Raw genomic sequence first — 19621 nt, forward strand, 5'->3', positions numbered from 1 at the left:
AAACAGACCGATAAGGATAAACATTACCATCAGTCATGCCGTGGACTGATACCTCAAGCTACACACCAATCAGACAACACAGATCACTCTGACAGTTATACAAATACATAGCTACGAACATGCAGATATACAACCCTCAACATGCACACAAATATTCATACACATACAAAGATGACCACGTAAACCGGCGCAAGCACAAATAAGCCACCCATGAGAAACAATAGATGAGAAGGCGGCTCCTATCTCAGCCCTGTGTAATGACTTTCTGTTTGTGCTGCATTGACCCTGGCCTCAGCAATCATTCATTTCAATCAGCCCTTTGCTACATGGTGTCTGGGCTCCTGTTTACAGGGTCTGAGGAGAATCTAATAAGATGTGGCAGTCTCCAGGGAGGCTCTTCACCCACCACTCCACACTCACCTCTGGGGAGGGGGCATGACCTCATGGAGACTTTCTGGAGAACAGACGCATTGGGGACCTGATTAATGTGGATCTGATCGCATGATATGACGGGGAACAGATATGATGGGGACCTGATATTAGGACAGTTTACCAAACCAGCACTAACCCAAATGATTCAACTGATAATTAAGCTGTTGCTGTTCCCAGAACCCAGGATTGGGAAACACTATGAGGATCAAACATTGACCATACTGTGATGTTTTGTATTTTTATTGACAATTATTTTACCAGGTAAGTTGACTGAGAACATATTCTTTTTTTCAGCAACGAGGTTGATAAATGCCATGAGATCTTTAGTGGGTTCAAGGTCGTTGGGTTCTTATGGGTTCAATGTCTTTGGGTAAAGTCCTGTTGAACTTTTACTCAATATCTTAATTATTTTCATTGATTATTTGTTAGATTGTGTTTGGAAAAAGCCAAGATCAGGCATGTGTACAGGATGTTTATACATCCCTGTGCCAAATACTCAAATACTGTATGAATACTCTTTCAATTAATATACATTGAGAATACTTGTTTGTTTTTCATGTGTCCACATAACACTATATTGAAGAAGCACATTGAATCTCATTCACAAAGACCCATGTGTTCATCAAGGCTCTGATATGCATGCACCTCAAACAATGAGTGTCTGCTAGCAAACTCCAAACAGCACACTGGCGCCCCCCAGTGTTGAGAAACATCAAATCAAAGTTTGTCACCTGCTCCGAATACAACCTTATAGTGAAATGCTTACTTACAGGCTCTAAACCAATGGCACAGAAAAAAAGGGATGCGTGTGTGTAGGTAAGTAAAGAAATAAAACAACAGTAAAAAGATATTTGAAAAAAAGAGTAGCAAAGCTATATACAGACAGCTGTTAGTCAGGCTTATTGAGGTAGTATCTACATGTAGATATGGTTAAAGGGACTATGCATATATGATGAACAGAGAGTAGCAGTAGCGTAAAATAAGGGTTGGCGGGTGGGACACAATGCAGATAGCCCGGTTAGCCAACGTGCGGGAGCACTGGTTGGTCGGGGCAATTTAGGTAGTATGTACATGAATGTATAGTTAAAAGTGACTATGCATATCAGATAAACAGAGAGTAGCAGCAGCGTAAAAGAGGGGTTGGGGAGGCACACAATGCAAATAGTCCGGGTAACCATTTGATTACCTGTTCAGGAGTCTTATGGCTTGGGGGTAAAAACTGTTGAGAAGCCTTTTTGTCCTAGACTTGGCACTCCGGCACTGCTTGCTATGCAGTAGTAGAGAGAACAGTCTATGACTGGGGCGGCTGGAGTCTGACCATTTTTAGGGCCTTCCTCTGACACCGCCTGGTGTAGAGGTCCTGGATGGCAGGCAGCTTTGCCCCAGTGATATACTGGGCCGTACGCACTACCCTCTGAAGTGCCTTGTGGTCGGAGGCTGAGCAATTGCCGTACCAGGCAGTGATGCAACCGGTCAGGATGCTCTCAATGTTGCAGCTGTAGAACCTTTTGAGGATCTCAGGACCCTTGCCAAATCTTTCTGGTTTCCTGAGGGGGAATAGGCTTTGTCATGCCCTCTTCAGACTGTCTTGGTGTGTTTGGACCAATCTAGTTTGTTATTGAACATTCAGCATATTCGATATTTGCTCAGATCCAAACTTCTGTCTGTAAAGCTATAAATTGTTTGGTTTACAGAAACATCCACACAGATGGGCCTTCTCTGAATCTCCACATTCAGATGAAAGCAAATCTCATGACATGACATGATTTGGGAAAACACAAATTAAAGATGTACTCTGAAACACATGGTTTTAATAAGTACTCTGAAACACATGCTTTTAATAAGTACTCTGAAACACATGCTTTTAATAAGTACTCTGAAACACATGCTTTTAATAAGTACTCTGAAACACATGCTTTTAATAAGTACTCTGAAACACATGCTTTTAATAAGTACTCTGAAACACATGCTTTTAATAAGTACTCTGAAACACATGCTTTTAATAAGTACTCTGAAACACATGCTTTTAATAAGTACTCTGAAACACATGCTTTTAATAAGTACTCTGAAACACATGCTTTTAATAAGTACTCTGAAACACATGCTTTTAATAAGTACTCTGAAACACATGCTTTTAATAAGTACTCTGAAACACATGCTTTTAATAAGTACTCTGAAACACATGCTTTTAATAAATACTGTAAGTATTTTTCTGCCCAACTTCCATTGTATCCAAGAGTTAATGGAAACTGAAATAAAAATTTCTGGTTTCTCCCTCGTTTATGCACCTTCGTTGGAAAGCAATGTAGAGGCTGTATATATATTTTCATTTGTCCAGGTGAAAACACAAACAGATAAAACCCCTCGGCTGGACTGAGTGACTCATATCTGAACAGAATTGGCTTAGCTTCAACCTCCAGTGACTTCGCACTCGTTTGAAATGGGACAGGAATGACATCCTTTCCCATTAAAAGTAAAACTGGGCTGGCTATCGTTTTGTTATCTGAAAGGACACAGGCGAGATGGGTGATATCTGACTTAAAGGGTGGTTGACGCTGAAGGTCGAAGTGAGACTAGTCACTGGTGACTGGGGTCATTTCAGACTGAGGGATTAGTCCATCTCTGCTACAATCAAGACCTCAGACGGATCTCCTTTAAAACCACTTCACAGAATCACCTTGATTTTCTCTTTTTGTGGAATCATCTTTAACTGCGCATTGATTGTGGGATGTCAAGGGCCTGAATACTAAGGCTCTGACAAAATATGAATCACTACTAGTATAACCTTGAGAGGAAGGTAAAATAACATTTTGCTTGCCATTTTTACTGATTGACATTCAGTTGCTGTGTATTCATTGTACTGAAATGCTGAATGGCTTGTATGCCAAAAACTTCTGATAAATACAGCAATCAAAGACCTGAATAACAATATCCTGGTCTCAACATCAAAGCATGGGGGGACAGAGTGAGGAATCATGGGATGTCATGACCCATAAGTACTCACCAGACTAGAGGTGAGTGAGGGGGCGGACTTCCCCAGGGTGGTGGAGCACATCCGCACCAGGTTGGAGGTCTCTGAGGGGGTCTGCCATGCCTGCTGGGGGGACACATAGGGCAGCAGGTACTTTCCTATAGGACAAGACACACAACAGTAGTTAATCTATAGAGAGAAGATACTTTTCCTGTAGGACAAGACAGACAACCAGCGTTTCCTCTATCTTCATTCAGCAGCAGTGTTGCCACCACTCCCAAAAAGTTCTGTGGAAACTTCAACTACTAAAATCAGATATGAAGTATGCAGAAAAGATAACGGAGCTATATTTATTTTTAAACAAGACAATCTTTGAGAACTAACAATGACCCAAATAAAAACTCGACAGTCTGCGATAATGTCATGGGGCCCCACTGATTTAATTAGGTTTGTCTCACTCAAAGAGCATAAGAACAAGGCATAAGACATTGTAGAATGTGTAGAATTGTAGGAAATTAGCTTTAAAAACAATTTTTTTACTGATTTTACTTTGGGTGGGAAAAAAAATACTAGAAGCCAAGGATACATTCACACTACGAGGATACCTGTGGCGTACTCACACCATTTCCCATGTGAACGGATAATAAACACATGGTCAAACAAAACACAAATGACATTATCACTGAGTGCTTTACAGAAATTAACTCATCTGGTCTTTCTCCTCTCAATTAAAACAGAGTAGGCTCACAGGGGGTAAATGAGGCAGCAGTGAAAGTCAATCCATTTATGAGATCAGTGACGCTACAAACATTACACAACCACGAGGCATACCTGAATTTGCACAAAGAACCAGATTATATACAGGAAGGATACTTTTACACTGATTTACGAGATATATATACACACACATATATTGTTTTATTATAGTATACCTCAAACAAGAAAGCAATCCCATAGATTAATAAATGATTAAATAGAAAAGGAGGAGATGGTGTCTGAGCACGGACGGGCATGTTGAAGAAATGTTTGACAAATAGAATCCTAAGATTAACAAGCTCTGAATAAATACATATTTCCAGGGGAAATATTTTCTCCTTTCATAAATTTCTTTCCCCAAGTGTTTTCTCCCAGTAACAGTCGCTAGATGGCAGTAGGTCCACAGGTGGTACGATTACCGTCAACCACATTTTGTTCCGTTATGGAACAACGCAGCGTAGAGCCCAAATAAGGTGTGTGTGTGTGTGTGTGTGTGTGTGTGTGTGTGTGTGTGTGTGTCCTTGTAGTCTGGATTATTGTGTCGCACCAGGTTTTATGTCATTGACGCTCCTGGCAGTAATTCGTCTCCCTGGATTTGTGTGTAACCCTCCGGGCTCCTCTCATCATCCCTCTCATCCCCTCTAGACTTCTATGTGTGTGTTTATTTCCATTTCCTGTTGAAGGAAGCACAGCAAATCAGCGGCCAAGATTGGAGGATTAACAGTCCTGGCAGAGTGGAGGAGTGAAAGGGAGGAGTGGGTAGAATGGAGGGAGACACTCCGCTCACCTCGTCTGGGGGGTGTAAACTGGGGTTTGGTCCTGGGGAGGGGCGTGGTGTAAAGTGGGATTTGGTCCTGGGGGACCGTGGTGTAAGACGGGATTTGGTCCTGGGGGACCGTGGTGTAAAACGGGATTTGGTCCTGGGGGACCGTGGTGTAAGACGGGATTTGGTCCTGGGGGACCGTGGTGTAAGACGGGATTTGGTCCTGGGGGACCGTGGTGTAAGACGGGATTTGGTCCTGGGGGACCGTGGTGTAAGACGGGATTTGGTCCTGGGGGACCGTGGTGTAAGAAGGGATTTGGTCCTGGGGGACCGTGGTGTAAGAAGGGATTTGGTCCTGGGGGACCGTGGTGTAAGACGGGATTTGGTCCTGGGGGACCGTGGTGTAAGACGGGATTTGGTCCTGGGGGACCGTGGTGTAAGACGGGATTTGGTCCTGGGGGACCGTGGTGTAAGACGGGATTTGGTCCTGGGGGACCGTGGTGTAAGACGGGATTTGGTCCTGGGGGACCGTGGTGTAAGATGGGGTTTGGTCCTTGATCTTGCCTTTTGATCACAGACTGAGACCTTGGTAAGGAGGAGTGTGGACTCTAGCAAATCAATAACATTAGCTGATCACAAAAATGCCAGGGGGACAATGTCAGCAGGTGTGGCCTTCAAAAGGACTGGAATTTGATGACCTAAAATAAAATACAAATACACATTTTTCCATGTTGTTCAACATATGGTCTACGTCCCTCCAGCTCTGCCCATTGAAGCCGGTCAGAAAGCGATAGAGTGCATAACGTTCCCTTTCACACTCACTGCATTTCGATATTCTTGGTAAACACATCACCTGATCTGCTTTAGTCTACAGCCTAAGAAAGACCTAGCCAAACATGAACACTGACGAATCGTGCCAACTCAGACAGTTAGCTAAAATGTCCGATCGTCCATTTAAGTAGGATGCAATTAGACAGGTGAAATGAAGAGTCTGATCACATTTGATACACCTTGCAAACATGATGCACACCGCTCTGACAAGAATTCAACCACTTACAGAGAAGCGCCTTTGTCTAATTTGGGATTTGAAATATGTGGCTGAAGTAGCAAATGTGTTATTATGTTGGTTCTATCTGCCATGCTGGCACTGACAAAATTGTCTGCACTCAATGGTGCTGTGAAGACAAAATTAAATAAAATGGGCGGATGAAATGGGTGCCTAAAATTTGCAAATGATGAGGCGATGGAAACGAGAGCAACAGATGAGTTCAAATGAAACGTCAAAAACAAGCGTCAACACCTCCCTGAGAAGCTATTCAATTAAAGTCACAACCAACAAGTGTAGGTAATACCATGGTGAAACGAAAATGTTCTGTTTGCCTATTGTGTGTATGTGTTTAATTCAGTGTGTGTGACGTGGTTGTCCTTGCATCATGCTTTACACTCAACTCAAACAACTATTTAGCCTTTCCTATCTGTCAAAATAACCATATGTCCCATCTCCTTTACTCTCCCAATCGCTTTCCACGAGTATAATAGCCTGGCTCATGAAAAGAGGCTATTGAGCGCTGTGTGACAAGACTCTACAGTAAGCCTAGGCGCATTACACATGCATGAGCCTTGCGTTACCAAAATGTCCTGCCTTTCAAATGGGCCTTGCCTCATGCATTTCAAAAGAGGCCGATGGAGATGTGATGCTGAAGAGGATTTTCACCCATCTCCATGAATGGTGACCTCACAGCACAAAAGCACTTATCTTGAGAATACTTCAGGTAGGGGGTTTGTTTCTCTCCTGTTATTAAACCATGCAATCCATTTACAAAATTGTGTGTGTGTGTGTGTGTGTGTGTGTGTGTGTGTGTGTGTGTGTGTGTGTGTTTCTTTCAGACTGCCTACCATAACTAGTCACCAATTGTTTTAGTTGGACATCTACATGAATGCCTTTTCCCTCTGCAAAAGTTACCTACCTCATCACAGACTTAGGACACATATCTGCTTCTCTACCTGGGTCCTGTTCAGTAGGGAGAAATATTTAAACAACTTTTTTTTTTAACTGGGAGGCACAACCTGAACTTGTCCACTAAGAACACAGATTCCTGTTTCCCATTGAAAAGTGTTATGCTACAGTATGCCCTGCTGAATACGACCCCGGTGTTCTAAGACATGTCCCCTCCCCATGGCATCCGGTGCCTTGCTGTAAAGCCTGGGGGAGACAGGATGACTGACAGAGACAGGGAGGAAAAAAATGGTGATCCTTTCTTCCTCTCAGTGAAATGGCTTCCTCCCCAGTACTCATTACACACCAGCCAGGAGAGGATATCCCTACTTAGTGCCCCGGTCGGAGTACAGCCCCAGTTCACTCCTCACTGCATTACTAGCCAAACAACCAAACCAAACAAAACATATTGAATGGCTCACCGTTCATATCGAATTCACTGGGAAATGGTCAGAGTGAAGCATCTTCTTGCTCGTGTTTATGTGTGTGCCTGCGTGTGTGCATGAGTACACGTTTGCATATGTATATATGCTTGCATTTCTATGTGTGCATGTACTGAATGTGCACCTGCAGGGTAGATATGATTGTTACCTGTGAGAGCGCCTCCTAGGCTTCCCCTGCGGAGGTTGTTGCCGTCCTCACTGAGCTGCCTCTTAAACTTGAGGGCGAGGCCGTGGATCACCTCAGGGTTACTGGACTTGCGGAAAGGCATGGACGGAGGGTACAGGATGTTATCCAACTGCAGGAGAGAAAAGTAGGATGTTAGGTTAGTTCAATGCATCCCAAATGGTGGATCAAGAACCACACTGGTGGGTCATGGCAAGAGCTGGGTGATATATCAAATTCATTTGATTAATTCAATATTTGTTTTTGAGCGATATTCCAAATGCCTGTATTGCAAGAATCAAGGTTTTGTTATTTGTAGTTTTTATGAGAGTTTATGTCCACTTGTTCTCATGTTGTATTTTTGGTCTCGACTCCTTTGCATAAAACAGCATAAAACAATAAGGAATTGGCAACTCATTCTCAATAAGGTAGGCCACTTGTTTTCAACATCTGAACAAAGTGGACAGGCTAACATGCTTTTCAAACAGTTGGAAACAGACAGAAGGGTGTGTTCACAACAATTCAACCTTATTAACGAGCAAATAGATCCGAGTTGGCTAAACTTGAAATATAAAGATTAGCTGGCTAATCACTAGCAGATGGGCTTGAGACTGTTGAGTCCTGTGTTAATTTTCTATAGCATAATGACTGCTACAAGAAGTAGGACTGTCCCCGACAACAACTAAAATCTTGGTCGACCATGTACACTTTTTTACATAGTTGGCAACAGAAGTTAGGTTTGTATCATTTTCATTTAGGATTTGGATAGAATGTTGATTAACCACATGACAATAATTTAAAGATATAAAGACAAATTCACTTAAACTGTTCCACGAAAATGTGCATACGAAATCCATAACTGGCACGCAGATCGGTAGAAAATGGTAAGACAGATTGACATTCAACATGAGAAAGGCTGCCGACTCCTCATGTAGCCTATTACCTGCAACTTCAGGAGAATAATGGCAGAATCTACTAAATCCAGCAGGAGGAGAATAGTTGGGTAAGGTTCAGGTTGTTCCTTCTGGTTATCTAGATCTCTGGCATCCCAGGCCTTCGTCTTATTTCATCAAACCGTAAGCTTAAAGCATCAGACAAGCTCAATGCATATAGTTGATTTTATTAAAACACATAGGGTGCGTCTATATATGTGAAAAAAATACCTAGGTAAAAGAGAGTCAGATGTGAGGAATACATGACAGTTGTGGAAAATACTGGAGATGAAGAAAAAGGAGGTAAGGAGCCAGCACTGAGTGCATATTCCGTGTGCCAAGCAGGTGCTGTTAGATTACAATACAATACCAACGGCTTGGAACAAATGTAAACACTAAATAAATAAGTATACCAGAATGTAAAAAAAACATTTTGTTTCAACCTTTATTACCGCAAAAACTAAACAGTCGCATTCATTCATGAAAAGGAACAGTTAATTTACTGTTTAAGCTAATTATTCAATAATTGCTTTATTTTAAAACTAAAATGCTTGATTGCATTTCAAATCATGAATGACTCTTATGCTGTGTGATGACATTAACAAATTAATGATTGATTGATACAGTACCAGTCAAAAAGTTTGGATACACCTACTCATTCAAGGGTTTTTCTTTATTTGAACTATTTTCTACATTGTAGAATAATAGCGAAAACATCAAAACTATGAAATAACACATGGAATCGTGTAGTAAGCAAAAACAAGTGTTAAATATATTTTATATTTGAGATTCTTCAAAGCAGCCACCCTTTGCCTTGATGACAGCTTTAAACACTCTTGGCATTCTCTGAACCAGCTTCGTGAGATAGTCACCTAGAACACGTTTCAATTAACAGGTGTGCCTTGTTAAAAGTTCATTTGGAGAATTTCTTTCCTTCAGTTGTGTTGTGACAAGGTAGGGGTAATATACAGAAGATAATAATTTGGTCTTTTACCAAATAGAGCTATGTCAAGAACAACACAAATAAGCAAAGATAAACAGTCCATCATTACTTTAAGACATGAAGGCCAGTGAACACGGAACATTTCAAGAACTTATAAAGTTTCTTCAAGTGCAGCCGCAAAAACCATCAAGCGCTATGATGAAACTGGCTCTCATGAGGAACACCAGAGGAAAGGAAGACCCAGAGTTACCGCTACTAAAGAGGATAAATGAATTTGAGTTACCAGCCTGCGAAATTGGAGCCCAAGTAAGTGCATCAGAGTTCAAGTAACAGACACACATCAACTGTTCAGAGGAGACTGTGAATCAGGCCTTCATGGACGAATTGCTGCTAAAGGACACCAATAAGAAGAAGACACCAAGAAACGCGAGAAATGGATATTAGACAGGTGGAAATCTGTCCTTTGGTCTCCAAATGTTAGATTTGTGGTTCCAACCGCCATGTCTTTGTGAGATGCAGAGGAATTGAACGGATGACCTCTGCATGTGTGGTTCCCACCGTGAAGCATGGAGGAGGTGTGATGGTGCTTTGCTGGGTGACACTGTCAGTGATTTATTTAGAATTCAAGGCACACTTAACCAGCATGGCTACCAAAGCATTCTGCAGTGATACGCCATCCCATCTGGTTTGCGCTTAATAGGACTATCATGTGTTTTTCAAAAGGACAATGACCCAACACCTCCAGGCTGTTTAAGAGCTATTTGACAAAGAAGCAGAAGTCTGACGAGAGCAGATACAAATTCATTGCCTTAACTAATTATGGCAAATGTTTAAAAAATGTTGAGCAATGTAATAAAGTAACGACTTTTCAAATAAGTCACACGTTATGTTTCCTGAAAATTTGTTAGCTACGCTATCCTTACCAACCGCATAGCATATCATTTCAGCAATATGTACCGGTATATTCGGCTACTAATACATTGAACAGTATAATAACTATATGCTATACAACATTGTTTTGATTATTTATGTCATTCTTAGCTTAGCGGTATAGTCGTTATGCGTTCTCAATGGACGTTGTAAATGAAGTCGTAAGATGTCTAGCTCGTAATTTGTTATGCTGACAAGCTAGTAAAAGTTGCATAGCAACAGCATCAACTTCCAGTAGACAGGTGAAAGGCTAGAATGTGCAACTGAAAGGATACAGCTCATTTACAGTATACTAAAATGAACTAATAGTATATACTCATTAAGTATGTAGTATACAGGATGTTAGTATGGGTATTCGAACACAGCTTTGGTGCATATAGGCGTACAGTAATACCCATAAACAAGGGGTCGGATTTCATGTCACAAGGCTGTGTTGATATCTGAATGTATACAATAGGAGATCAACTATGATGTGATTACATAAGAATATGCTCTGACATATTACACCAATCTATCTTCAATGCATGTTGTTTTTGAAACAGACAATGGGCGGGTGTGTACTGTAGGCAACACCTATGTAAAGAACAATATGGAGAGGAAGAGGTCTCAAAGATGGAGTATTTAGTGTTCTTCACTGACACAGATGGTGCTCTCAAATTATCGGCCCTCTCCACCACAGCCAGACAACGCTCTTTATTGGTCTGAACGGTAGTATCACAAAGGATCAATAGTTAGATTCTCCAAATACAACCATCCTGTTCTTTGTTTACCTTTGTGTTATTTCACTTTTTGAAAACAGCAGGTCTTCGTGACAACTTTAACTTTAGTAAACCTTAATATCTTATAATAACGCATCACAGAATCCCAAATTGACCCAGCTAGGCCTTAGTGCTCCCTAACTGGAGGCCCACGGGCCAAACTTAAGGGCTCTCCAATCCTGTTTCTGGAGAGCTAGCGTCCTGTAGGTTTTCACTCCAACCCTAATCTAGCGCACCTGATTCTAATAATTAGCTTGTTGATGGGTTGAAACGAAAACCTAAAAGGAGGGTAGCTCTCCAGGAACAGGGCTGGAGAGTCCTGGTTTAGTATCTGGTTAATGTTTTGAAAAGGTAATGCGATTCAATAAAAAGACCACTGAAATATTTGATTATTTCTGTATATTGTGATGTAGGTCTGTTTCTGCATGTGCATTCCTACCATTCAATTCCGCAGCAATATCGTACAACAATGAGGTACAGGCAGTTTTTTTGTGTATAAAATATGGCTAAATATGGCCATTCCGCCATTGTGAGTATTCAAATATCCCCTATTCCTTACCTATTGATTATTAACCAGATGCAGGGTGGTGAAAAAGCAGATCAGACTTAACAGATGGACTTTAAACAACCACAGTAAAATTAAATTATGTCATATTTGGGCTGCGGCCAGACTTTCTGCTCCAGAGTACAGCCAAGTTAAATAAAAACAAATTGAGTCATAAAACAACCAGAATGCATTGGGGCGGTGTATGATTCATATTCTGACCACTGGATCAACTTCTATTTATATAATAATAATAATAATAATAAAAAAACTTTGTGCTACAGTATGAGAAAAAGATGACTGACAATAGCCAGGAGTAAACATCCATTTCCCTTGAAATAATAAAAAGGTTATTTCAATTCTATTAAAACCAGGACAATCTGGAGTCCCCTAGTGACTACAGACCCATTAGTTTAATAAATTGTGAAAATAAAATAAATAATGCTCATTAGCAATAAAATGGTCTCATCGTACTTATTAATCAAACAGGGTTTATGAAAAATGTACACTTACAAATACAAGAACATTTCTGTCCAAGATGGCATCGCAGTCAGAGTCTGTCTTGTCCCATGTATATATCTTTTTATATATTTTTCTTCACATTCTTTTTAATATTTTTCCTAAACCTCAACTTCAACATACTCTCCTGCAACCTGCCTCACCCAATGTGGTGTGGATCTGTTTTTTTTCTAAAGTATTTCTATTTAGCTCCGAACTGGAATACATCAACTGAAGCTAGCTAACTAGCTATCAGCTATCAGTCAGTTAACCACTGCTGGAGGTCATCAGCTAACCTTTAGCTCAGAAAGCTCTCGCCAGTTGGTACAACGCGTTTCAAACCAAAGTATACCGGACCTATTTCTCTCTCCATATCCCCGGATTCCTATCGCAAACTCAAACTTTTCATCTGGATCATCGCAGCAAGCTAACCGCAACCCGGGCTGACTACTCCTGGCTAACATTTCTGTCCTGAAGCTAGCACCAACTAGCTTGGAGCTAGCCCATGCTAGCCCCATCTCCCAGCTATGGCTCCTGGGCTACTCCTGAAACCCACTCATGCTATCGTGCCCAGAAACCTGCTTCCTTTACTCTCTGTTCCGAATGTGCTAGACAGCCAGTTCTTATAGTCTTTAGCCGTACCCTTATACTACTACTCCTCTGGTGATGTAGAGGTTAATCCAGGACCTGCAGTGCCTAGCTCCACTCCTACTCCACAGGTGCGCTCATTTGTTGACTTCAGTAACCGTAAAAGCCTTGGTTTCATGCATGTTAACATTAGAAGCCTACTCCCTAAGTTTTCTTTATTCACTGCTTAAGCACATTCTGCCAACCCGGGTGTCTGAATCCTGGCGTAGGAAAACCACCAAAAACCCTGAAATTTCCATCCCTAACTATAACATTTTCCGCCAAGGTAGAACTGCCAAAGGGGGCGGTGTTGAAATCTACTGCAGAGATGGAACTCTGCATGCCATCTTACTATCCAGGTCTGTACCAAAACAATTCGAGCTTCTACTTCTAAAAATTAACCTTTCCAGAAACAAGTCTCTCACCGTTGCCGCTTGCTATAGACCACCCTCTGCCCCCAGCTGTGCCCTGGACACCATATGTGAATTGATTGCCCCCCCATCTATCTTCTGAGCTCGTGCTGCTCGGTGACCTAAACTGGGACATGCTTAACAACCCAGCCGTCATACAATCTAAGCTTGATGCCCTCAATCTCACACAAATTATCTATGAACCTACCAGGTACAACCCCAAATCCATAAACACGGGCACCCTCATAGATATCATCCTAACTAACTCGCCCTCCAAATACACCTGTTTTCAACCAAGATCTCAGCGATCACTGCCTCATTGCCTGCATCCATAATGGGTCTGCGGTCAAACGACCACCCCTCATCACTGTCAAACGCTCCCTAAAACACATCAGCAAACAGAAATTTTAATTGACCTGGCCGGGGTATGCTGGAATGACATTGAACTCATCCCGTCAGTAGAGGATGCCTGGTTATTCTTTAAAAAAGTGCCTTCCTCACCATCTTAAATATGAATGCTCCACTCAAAAAATGTAGAACCAGGAATAGATATAGCCCTTGGTTCACTCCAGACCTGTCTGCCCTTGACCAGCACAAAAATATCCTGTGGCGGTCTGCATTAGCATCGAATAGCCACCGTGACATGTAACTTTTCAGGGAAGTTAGGAACCAATATACACAGGCAGTTAGGAAAGCTGAGGCTAGCTTTTCAAACAGAAAATTGCATCCTGTAATAAACTGAAAAAAGTTCTGGGACACTAAAGTCCACGGAGAATAAGAGCACCTCCTCCCAGCTGCCCACTGCACTGAGGTTAGGAAACACTATCAGTACCGATAAATCCACAATAATTGAGAATTTCAATAAGCATTTTTCTACGGCTGGCCATGCTTTCCACCTGACTACCCCTACCCCGGTCAATTGCCCTGCGCTCCCCACAGCAACTCACCCAAACCTCTCCCACTTCTCCTTCACCCAAATCCAGATAGCCGTTGTTCTGAAAAAGCTGCAAAATCTGGCCCCTACAAATCAGCCAGGCTAGACAATCTGGAACCTCTAAATTTATCTGCAGAAATTGTTGCATCCCCTATTACTAGCCTGTTCAACCTCTCGTATCGTCTGAGATTCCCATAGACTGGAAAGCTGCCGCGGTCATCCCCCTTTTCAAAGGGGGAGACAATCTAGACCCAAACTGCTACAGACCTATATCTATTTTACCCTGCCTTTCTAAGGTCTTTGAAAGCCAAGTTAACAAACAGATTACCGACCATTTAGAGTCTCACCGTACCTTCTCCGCTATGCAATCTGGTTTCAGAGCTGGTCATGGGTGCACCTCAGCCACGCTCAAGGTCCTAAACGATATCATAACCGCCATCGATAAGAGACATTACTGTGCAGCCATATTCATCGACCTGGCTAAGGCTTCCGACTCTGTCAATCACAACATTCTTATTGGCATACAGCCTTGGTTTCTCAAATGATTGCCTCGCTTGGTTCACCAACTACTTCTCTGATAGAGTACAGTATGTCAAATCGGAGGGCCTGTTGTCCGGACCTCTGGCAGTCTCTATGGGGGTGCCACAGGGTTCAATTCTCTATTCTTCTATCAATGATGTCGTTCTCACTGCTGGTGATTCTCTGATCCACCTCTACGCAGACACCATTCTGTAAACATCTGGCCCTTCGTTAGACACTGTTAACTCCAGACGAGCTTCAATGCCATACAACTCTCCTTCCGTGGCCTCCAACTGCTCTTAAAATGCAAGTAAAACTAAATGCATGCTCTTCAACCGCTTGCTGCCTGCACCTGCCTGCCCCGTCCAGCATCACTACTCTGGACGGTTCGGATTTAGAATATGTGGACAACTACAAATACCTAGGTGTCTGGTTAGACTGTAAACTCTCCTTCCAGACTCACATGAACTTCTTCGATATAGGGGGCGCTCTTTTAATTTTTGGATAAGAAAACGTTCATTTTAAACAAGATATTTTGTCACGAAAAGATGCTCGACTGTGCATATAATTGACAGCTTTGGAAAGAAAACACTGACGTTTCCAAAACTTTAAAGATATTATCTGTGAGTGCCACAGAACTGATGCTACAGGCGAAACCAAGATGAAATTTCAAACAGGAAATGCCCCAGATTCTGAAGGCGCTGTGTTCCAATGTCTCCTTATATGGCTGTGAATGCGCCAGGAATGAGCCTACACTTTCTGTCGTTTCTGCAGCATTGTGACGTATTTATAGGCATATCATTGGAAGATTGACCATAAGAGACTACATTTACCAGGTGCCCGCTTAGTGTCCTCTGTCGAAATTATCGCTGCTGCGTGCATTTTTCCATGTGGTTCAGAGGAGAAACCAAACTGCCACGAATGATTTATCATCGAATAGATATGTGAAAAACACCTTGAGGATTGATTCTAAACAACGTTTGCCATGTTTCTGTCGATATTATGGAGTTAATTTGAATGAATTTTCGGGGGGTTTTCTTAGCCAAACGTGATGAACAAAACGGAGCGATTTCTCCTACACAAATAATCTTTTTGGAAAAACTGAACATTTGCTATCTAACAGAGTCTCCTCATTGAAAACACCCGAAGTTCTTCAAAGGTAAATTATTTTATTTGAATGCTTTTCTTGTTTTTGTGAAAATGTTGCCTGCTGAATGCTAGGCTTAATGCTATGCTAGCTATCAATACTCTTACACAAATGCTTGTGTAAGCTATGGTTGAAAAGCATATTTTGAAAATCTGAGATGACAGTGTTGTTAACAAAAGGCTAAGCTTGTGAGCCAATATATTCATTTCATTTGCGATTTTCATGAATAGTTAACGTTGCGTTATGGTAATGAGCTTGAGGCTATGATGACACTCCCGGATATGGGATTGCTCGACGCAAGAAGTTAAACATCTCCAATCCAAAATTAAATCTAGAATCGGCTTCCTATTTCGCAACAAAGCATCCCTCACTCATGCTGCCAAACATACCCTCGTAAAACTGACCATCCTACCGATCCTCGACTTCAGTGATGTCATTTACAAAATAGCCTCCAACACTCTACTCAACAAATTGGATGCAGTTTATCACAGTGCATTCCGTTTTGTCACCAAAGCCCCATATACTACCCACCACTGCTACCTGTATGCTCTCGTTGGCTGGCCCTCTGCTAGGTAAAGCCCCGCCTTATCTCGGCTCATTGGTCACCATAGCAGCACTCACCCGTATCACGCGCTCCAGCAGGTATATCTCACTGGACATCCCCAAAGCCAATTCCACGTTTGGCCGCCTCTCCTTCCAATTCTCTGCTGCCAATGACTGGAACGAACTGCAAAAATCTCTGAAGCTGGAGACTCTTACCTCCTTCACTAGCTTTAAGCACCAGCTGTCAGAGCAGCTCACAGATCACAGCACCTGTACATAGCTCATCTGTAAATAGCCCATCTAATCTACCTCATCCCCATACTGTATGTATTTATCTTGCTCCTTTGCAACCCAGTATCTCAACTTGCACATTCATCCTCTGCACATCCTACCATTCCAGTGTTTAATTGCTATATTGTAATTACTTTGCCACCATGGCCTATTTATTGCCTTACCTCTCTTATCCTACCTCATTTGCACATGCTGTATATAGATTTTCCTACTGTATTACTGATTGTATGTTTGTTTATTCCATGTGTAACTGTGTTGTTGTATGTGTCAAACTGCTTTGCTTTATCTTGGCCAGGTCACAGTTAAAAATGAGAACTTGTTCTCAACTAGTTTAACCTGGTTAAATAAAGGTTTAAAAAATTTAAACAATTTTTTTTAAATGTTTCAGTTAAATATAATATGCAAAGAAACATGACAAATTTATCAATAATGGATGTTGATGCCGAAAAGGTTTTCAACAATCTTGAATGGACTGTTCTATTCAAAACTTTTCAACTTTCCGGATGAAATACATGTAATAAAAAATATATAAATGTCCTAAGGCAAAAATAGACAAATAATACATTATCTGATGAATTTGCTTTAGAGAGGGGCACAAGACAGGGATGTCCTCTCTCCATCCTGTTTGCACAGGCAATTGAACCGCTTGCAGAAAGAATTAGACAGGACCGAAACTTAACAGGCAAACATTGGTGTTGGTATTTGTAAACATTAATTTAAACTTCTAATATACCTGACCAGCATTGAAAACTCAATGTTCCACTTTCTAAAAATATTTTCAGAATACTCAGGATACAAAATGAACTAAATGGCAGTAGGAAAAATAAAAAGAATAACTCATGATCTACAGCAATCCTTTAAGTGGAACACAAAAAATATCAAATACTTAGGATGCTTAATAAGTGACAACAAAAATATAAAAATAACTATCCCATAACATAATCTGAAAACCGATCTAATTAAATGGAACAATCTAGCCATACATCTTACAGAAAGAATACTTCTCTTGAGAATGGCATGGCTCCTAAAGTTTGTATATTTATTCTCGGTAATATCAAATCAACCCACCGAAGACATTCTTTTAAAAAAATGTATACTCGGTCAGACTTTATGTTGTCAAATAAAACAGCAAATTTGACATTCTTGAAAATGTTACTTCTTCCTAAATCGGGGGGGGTTCACCTTCCAGACTTGGAATTGTATCAACTCGCAACCCAGGGCTTTTATTTGGGACATATAGTTAAATGCACCAAAGAGGAACATATTGAAGACATGCATCATGCTCATCCCCAGAATCTTTTTAAGTGTCTATTTTCTAAGGATAAAGCTAAGAACATTAACTTCATAGTTAAGAACACTATAACAATATGCAGGAAAATGAAGCGTACTCTAGAAGAACTAATATCACTCCCTAAAAACACAACCCTATGGAACAATCCTTGAATAACTGTTCAGAATTCACTGATAAATTGGCCCACATGGAAAACTAACGGCATGGAAACCGTAAATGACTTGGTAATAGGAAATTCATGTATTTTCATGACATAATTAAAAGTACATTTTGGACTGACCAATGTGGATATTTTCACATCTTTTGAGCATCAGGCTAATCTTGAGGGAATCCTATTTGAGTCGGAAAAGGACATTCATAAGATCGGTAATCCATACAACACGTTGGAGAGCATATCCAACTGACAATCTCTTAGAAAACAATACAAACCATTGGAACCAAGACTTAACAAGAACTGAGAAGAACACAAGCTGAAGAGAATGTTGGAGCATAACTAATGAAAGTTAATGAAACTGTACGCTTATCCAGTATAAACTAATGTGTTGAATTTATTATACAAGAGACAAAATTCACAAATTCTACAGCACAAGGGCAGAGTCTTCAGTGTAAAACTAACAATGACTCAATAATTTATCCCTTCTGGGAATGCCATAAAAGTCCCAAAATGTATGGGTGGAGTTAGAAATTAGGCCGTCAGAAGTATTACAAAGCAAATATAATTCTAATCTATTGGTCTGCATATTTCAAGACATGCATATGAGGGTGTAGTGAGATAACCGATGGGTTCGACGATACTTTTCTCGTCAATCATCTTGAAAAAAACATATTTAAAAACTGGAATACAACCAAATCAACAATGGAAAGATAAAATGCTTTATAATCTAAATGTTGAAAGTGTGTGTGCGACAGAGAAACAAAATGGTGCAGGGGGCGTGAACAAGTGGGTCTGGGCAGGTAAGATGTTGTTGATGTTTGTTTGGAGCTGTATACTGTCATGTGTATGTTTTTAAATATACATACATAGAGTTGAAGTCGGAAAATTACATAAACCTTAGCCAAATACAGCCAAATACATCTAAATTCCGTTTTAAAATATTCCTCACTTTTAATTATTGTAAAAATTCCGTCTTAGGTCAGTTAGAATCACCACTTTATTTTAAGAATGTGAAATTACAGAATAATAGGACAGAGAATGATTTCAGCTTTGATTTCTTTCATCACATTCCCAGTGGGCCAGAAGTTTACATACACTCAATTAGTATTTGGTAGCATTGCCTTTGAATTGTTTAACTTGGGTCAAAGTCTCAGGTAGCCTTCCACAAGCTTCCCACATAAAGTTGGGTGAATTTTGGCCCATCCCACCTGACAGATCTGGTGTAACTGAGTCAGGTTTGTAGACCTCCTTGCTCACACATGCTTTTTCAGTTCTGCCCACAAATTTTCTATGGGATTGAGGTTCGGGCTTTGTGATGGCCACTTCAATACCTCAACTTTGTTGTCCTTAAGCCATTTTGTCACAACTTTGGATGTTTGCTTGGTGTCATTGTCCATTAGGAAGACAGACTTACAACCAAGCTAACTTCCTGACTGATGTCTTGAGATGTTGCTTCAATATATCCACCATTTTCCTAGCTCATGATGCCACCTATTTTGTGTAGTGCATCAGTACCTCCTGCAGCAAAGCACCCCCACACCATGGTGCTGCCACCCCCGTTCTTAACGGTTGGTAA

General features: G+C 41.0%; 1 protein-coding gene across 3 annotated transcripts in view; it reads right to left on the reverse strand.

Moving 5' to 3' along the window:
- mast4 (microtubule associated serine/threonine kinase family member 4) overlaps positions 1 to 19621 on the reverse strand; it is a 172169-nt gene that overhangs the window by 124836 nt on the left and 27712 nt on the right. For all 3 annotated transcript variants that reach the window (XM_035775809.2, XM_035775808.2, XM_035775806.2), the window contains exons 2-3: positions 7510 to 7657; positions 3437 to 3561 (exon numbers count right to left, since the gene is read on the reverse strand). In XM_035775809.2, coding sequence (XP_035631702.1) covers positions 3437 to 3561; positions 7510 to 7657 — 273 coding nt within the window. The remainder of the gene's footprint in view (positions 1 to 3436; positions 3562 to 7509; positions 7658 to 19621) is intronic.

Source organism: Oncorhynchus keta, chromosome 9, assembly GCF_023373465.1.
Source record: "Oncorhynchus keta strain PuntledgeMale-10-30-2019 chromosome 9, Oket_V2, whole genome shotgun sequence".
NCBI classification, from domain to species: Eukaryota; Metazoa; Chordata; class Actinopteri; order Salmoniformes; family Salmonidae; genus Oncorhynchus; species Oncorhynchus keta.